At 34.4% G+C, this 5,056-nt stretch overlaps 1 protein-coding gene across 1 annotated transcript; it reads right to left on the minus strand.

The window, feature by feature from the left end:
• Positions 1-860: 860 nt before the first annotated feature.
• LOC143246268 (actin-11) lies at positions 861-4,844 on the minus strand. The gene is made up of 4 exons (XM_076492719.1): positions 4,617-4,844; positions 3,180-3,419; positions 2,645-2,891; positions 861-1,879 (listed from the first exon to the last, which is right to left on the minus strand). The coding sequence occupies exons 1-4, from the start codon at positions 4,740-4,742 to the stop codon at positions 1,362-1,364; spliced, it is 1,131 nt and encodes a 376-aa protein (XP_076348834.1). The 5' UTR covers positions 4,743-4,844; the 3' UTR covers positions 861-1,361.
• Between the last annotated feature and the right edge of the window lie 212 nt (positions 4,845-5,056).

A 5,056-nucleotide genomic window follows, 5' to 3' on the forward strand; every position in this document is an offset into this window, starting at 1 on the left:
CCTATGTATTTAATGTAATAGGTCAGCATTTCTATCTTTAAAACCATTTTTCAATATACGTATATGCAAAACAGTTAAATCACTTCCCACTTTATTGAGCATTTAACAAGATTTTCACTAATGAATCTACCTTCAAACCACTAACTCTTAAACTAATGGTAACTACACAATAGAACCCTTTAATACAAGAAAGTCGCATATTTCCATTGATTTAGTAGAATTTATAAACTATACACTGTTCTAACAAAACTTAGATCATATAAGAGAATATGATCTACATGTTTCTAACCAAAGAATTTTAGTGTTAAATGAAAAATCAGAGAGTTAATACCACTGGACTAGCGTTCTAATTTTTTATTTAACACTATTAACACAAATTTTTTTGTTAGAAACACGTGGTTCATAATCTTTCAACGAAGTGTTTTCGTTGGCATTATGAAAGCTGATAGGTAGTGTTACATTTCTTTGCTACTACACATTATTTGTTGCAGTATCAACTTTCAATAGTTCAGTTACTTATACTAGTTAATTGGTTTTGAATTCAAAATATTTGTAAATAGTTAAAGATTCACGCGAACTCGTGCACAAACGAAATTTAAATATGTTAAATACAGGACTGCTGTAATGTGATTTGGACAAAACTACCTTAACAATTTCCCTTTATATGTGAATATGTTTAAGTGAAAATTGACTGCGTGTCTGTTTGATGTATGAAGTGCCTTTTCTTGTAAATAACTATTGAACTTCGCTTTAGGTAATACAAAGTCAAACGTGAAAGTAGCGTAAAATAATAAACATGCCAAATTGGAAACCATTCAATGACGTCACTTAAGTTGATAAATTTACAGGTTAAACAAGAATTTCTTACCAAACTTGTTTTATTTAGTCTAAATGTACAACAAAATTCAAACTATATATAACAAAATATTCGAAGGTGAAATTCACACTTAACGAGATTCTCGGAAATTACGTGTACCAGGAAATTCGTTACATATTAAATGCACAATTGACAGTTCCATGTCATACGTTTAATACAAATAGTAATATAGTTATCTGGATAATTCCGTGCAAAACACAAGGCAAGCCATTAGAGTGAAAAGATGTAACTATGGTTCAAATGCGGTAACAAAACCAAAGTAAATAAACAAAAACGTTAGAGTGTAAGTTTCTTAAATCACTGATCTCCAGGTTTGTTTCGAAAACTCACTGATGGTAAGACATAAGAACAAAATACACTATAGAACAGTGCTTCGGACTTAATCTCATCTTAATGTTCCACATACTTTTTCCATAACTTAAAAAACTCCCAAAAGAAATCTTCAAAAATTAGTACTATCAACCCCCTAACCAGACTGTTGCATTTAGAAACATTTGCGATGGACGATACTTGGACCAGATTCATCATATTCTTGTTTAGAAATCCACATCTGCTGGAACGTGGAAAGAGAAGCCAAGATGGAGCCTCCGATCCAGACGGAATACTTTCTTTCTGGAGGAGCTATTATTTTTATTTTCATTGTGCTAGGGGCAAGAGCACAGATTTCCTTTTGCATTCTATCAGCGATACCGGGGAACATCGTGCTTCCTCCGGACAGTACGGTGTTGGCATACAAGTCCTTACGGATATCCACGTCGCACTTCATGATGGAGTTGAAGGTAGTTTCTTGAATTCCGCAAGATTCCATGCCCAAGAAGGAGGGCTGGAACATAGCTTCAGGGCAACGGAATCTTTCGTTACCGATAGTTATTACCTGGCCGTCGGGCAACTCGTAGGATTTTTCCAGTGATGAAGATGAAGCGGCAGTGGTCATTTCATTTTCAAAGTCCAGAGCAACATAGCATAGTTTTTCTTTGATGTCGCGTACGATTTCTCTTTCAGCTAAAAGAGAAAGCGAACGATGCAAATTAAAGATGCTAAATTAAAAAACATTTCACTCGACATTCAAACATGGGGGATCTGAAGTGTGAAACTGATAAGTTATTTTGAAGACGTAGTTAGAACTGAATCTTCAAATCATTCAGAACAAATGGTTACTCCGTAAATGGTAGTGTATACACTTATCAGTTAAACTGATGAGACTAATAAGACAGGCCTACGAATTTAAACTGGATAAAAGTTTGGTTTTAACAGGAGGATTTTCCATAATTCTGCTACGCAAATTAAAATTTTCTTTATCAAGCAAAGATTTTTTTATATTGCAAATTGGGACTTTAAAAACACTAACTCTTACCGAATTAAATTATTTCGTTTACAACTATGAACACTAATGTTTGGAATCCGGAACGATGAATGAGACACGTCGCGATTGGTATAGAGAAATCTACAGCTAGTAGTTACAAACGCTTTAATTGTAAAAATGTTGTGACCCGATTTCAATGATTCACTTATGAACAAGTAGAAGAACCAATACGAGATGAAGAAATATGGATATAATTTTTAGATTCTATGTACACGAATTTATGTTGAATGTGTAAAAATTAAAACAATAAAACCATCGCAGACCTGTGTAATCAGTTGAATACGGACAATTGTGTAATATACTGACAACATTTCGACAACTTCAATCCTAGAGATAAGCGTTACCTTAACAAGTGCAACCTAACCAAATCCATGAGAGATTTAAATCACAACAAAATACTTTACCAGTAGTGGTGAAACTGTACCCTCGTTCGGTAAGGATCTTCATCAGATAATCGGTGAGATCACGACCAGCCAAGTCCAGTCGTAAGATGGCGTGAGGAAGGGCGTAGCCTTCATAGATAGGTACAGTATGAGATACTCCATCACCACTGTCTAGAACTATACCAGTTGTACGCCCAGAAGCATACAAAGAAAGCACTGCCTGGATAGCAACGTACATAGCAGGGGTGTTGAAAGTTTCAAACATAATCTGAAAAAAATCAGTTAAGAAGCTACTTATTTCAAATTTCGTAACAACTCATTGTCACATTTAAAATATGTATGCACCAAATAATTCATGTACTTTATATGGCAGGTTTTATGAAAGTGGTTTGACAAGTTTCGATAATCTGCACCCAAAAATTTAACATTAATTTTATTTACACAATACACAAATATGTTCTACTAGCTTGACATACAAAGTACGCAAAATTAAAAACCAACAATGTTACATCATTTTCAAATATAGCGGTTTCGGTTGGAAAAACACTACACACACCTGGGTCATTTTCTCTCTGTTAGCTTTAGGGTTGAGAGGAGCTTCAGTTAGCAAGACTGGGTGCTCTTCTGGTGCTACACGAAGCTCGTTATAGAAAGTGTGATGCCAGATTTTTTCCATGTCATCCCAATTTGTAACGATGCCATGTTCAATTGGGTATTTCAGGGTCAAAATTCCACGCTTACTTTGGGCTTCATCGCCGACATAACTGTCTTTCTGACCCATTCCTACCATCACACCCTGCAGGAAGAAAAACGAAAACAAGTTATTCAGATTTTATATTAAATATTCCTGTGTAAACAAAAAGTATTAATTTGTAATGTGCCATGAAATAAATGTTTTGCGATGACAAATTATTGTTTATTATATATTTGGCTAGAAAATGTACAATGTTAATTGTTGCGATTAAGTTCCATGAACTTATTCTCCTCTTTACACTAACGCCTTTTAAAAAGGTCATTTAAGTGATGTGTTAAGCTTTTAATCTCACCAATATGATTATGGAACCTGAATATCCGTAATCATATTATACAGTGCAAGGAGTTAAGTTTAACTTGAATTAAACGAGTTTAAAACAAATTTGTTTGTACTGTCTAGAAATTAAAATGTTAATAGTTTTACAGCGAAATGCACTTAGAATTCTAAACATTTGACTTTTTCCAAATTATCGAGAGTAACAAAAATCACCCAAAGTCTAAAGATAAGTTTATATAAAGTTGGTAATATATCTACTTCAACAAACGAATCCACTACAAATGGAGTTATCCGAAAATCACAAATACACCAAATATTTTAAAACTACAAAATAGTAATATTTGGAAGCTTCAAACGAAGTGCTATGTACAAAAAGTTATAATAAGGACCAAAGAAACAGATGTCCTTTTTGAAACCTAACAATACGTACAACAGCATGACCATGTTGCTAGTATGAAATAGTTTCAGGACTAGTTACCATTAGCGAGAAGTGTAAAAACTGTTTAATCCTTAAACGGCGAAAATTTTGTAGGTTGCAGCATCGATTGATGATGGCCGCCGTTTAAGGGTTAAAATGAACTATCGAATTAAACATCCAAAGATTAAAATACACATACATTAAACAAGTACATCTTGCGTCAATTGTATATTGTAAAATCAGGTGTTGTTGCTGTTAAGGGTAAAACTACACAAACTGTGACAAAGGGCTATATGTGCTCTACGAACAACGGGTATAGAACCCCGGTTTCTAGCGGTGCAAGTCCGCAGACACACCACTGTACCGCTGGCGAGCAAATTAGAGAAGTGTTGTTATTGAATTAAAAAGTGAAAAATAAATACCATAACAAATATTATTTTATTCAAACATATACTTACTCAAGTACTCCTACAGAAAAGGATGTTTTCGAAACCGGTTACAATCTCATTATTTAATACGTTCACGAATAAAACCTATGTTCTTACCTGATGCCTTGGTCGACCCACAATCGATGGGAAAACAGCACGAGGAGCATCATCTCCAGCAAAGCCGGCTTTACACATTCCAGAACCATTATCCACCACAAGAGCGGCTACGTCCTCTTCACACATGTTCAGAAGTTTTCAGATAAATTAGTACCAACCACCACTCGTACCAAGCGAGAAACTCAAAGTACTGCCCTCTACCTGTTTCGCGTACGTATATACATCTATTTAACATCCCGTCAGATACTAGCGCCGCCAGTGGCTGGTCTTGCTAACAAAACCTGATATAATTTTCCGAAAAAAAAAGATTAAAACACATAGGGCATATATGATAACTAGATAAACAGGTAATATGTGTAAAAAACATCATTATTACGCTATGATTAAATTTGTAAAAGTTTCATAACTTGAGGTTTCTCGTAAATGTAAATAAATTATAT

The sequence above is a fragment of the Tachypleus tridentatus genome, chromosome 3 (assembly GCF_004210375.1).
Source record: "Tachypleus tridentatus isolate NWPU-2018 chromosome 3, ASM421037v1, whole genome shotgun sequence".
NCBI classification, from domain to species: Eukaryota; Metazoa; Arthropoda; class Merostomata; order Xiphosura; family Limulidae; genus Tachypleus; species Tachypleus tridentatus.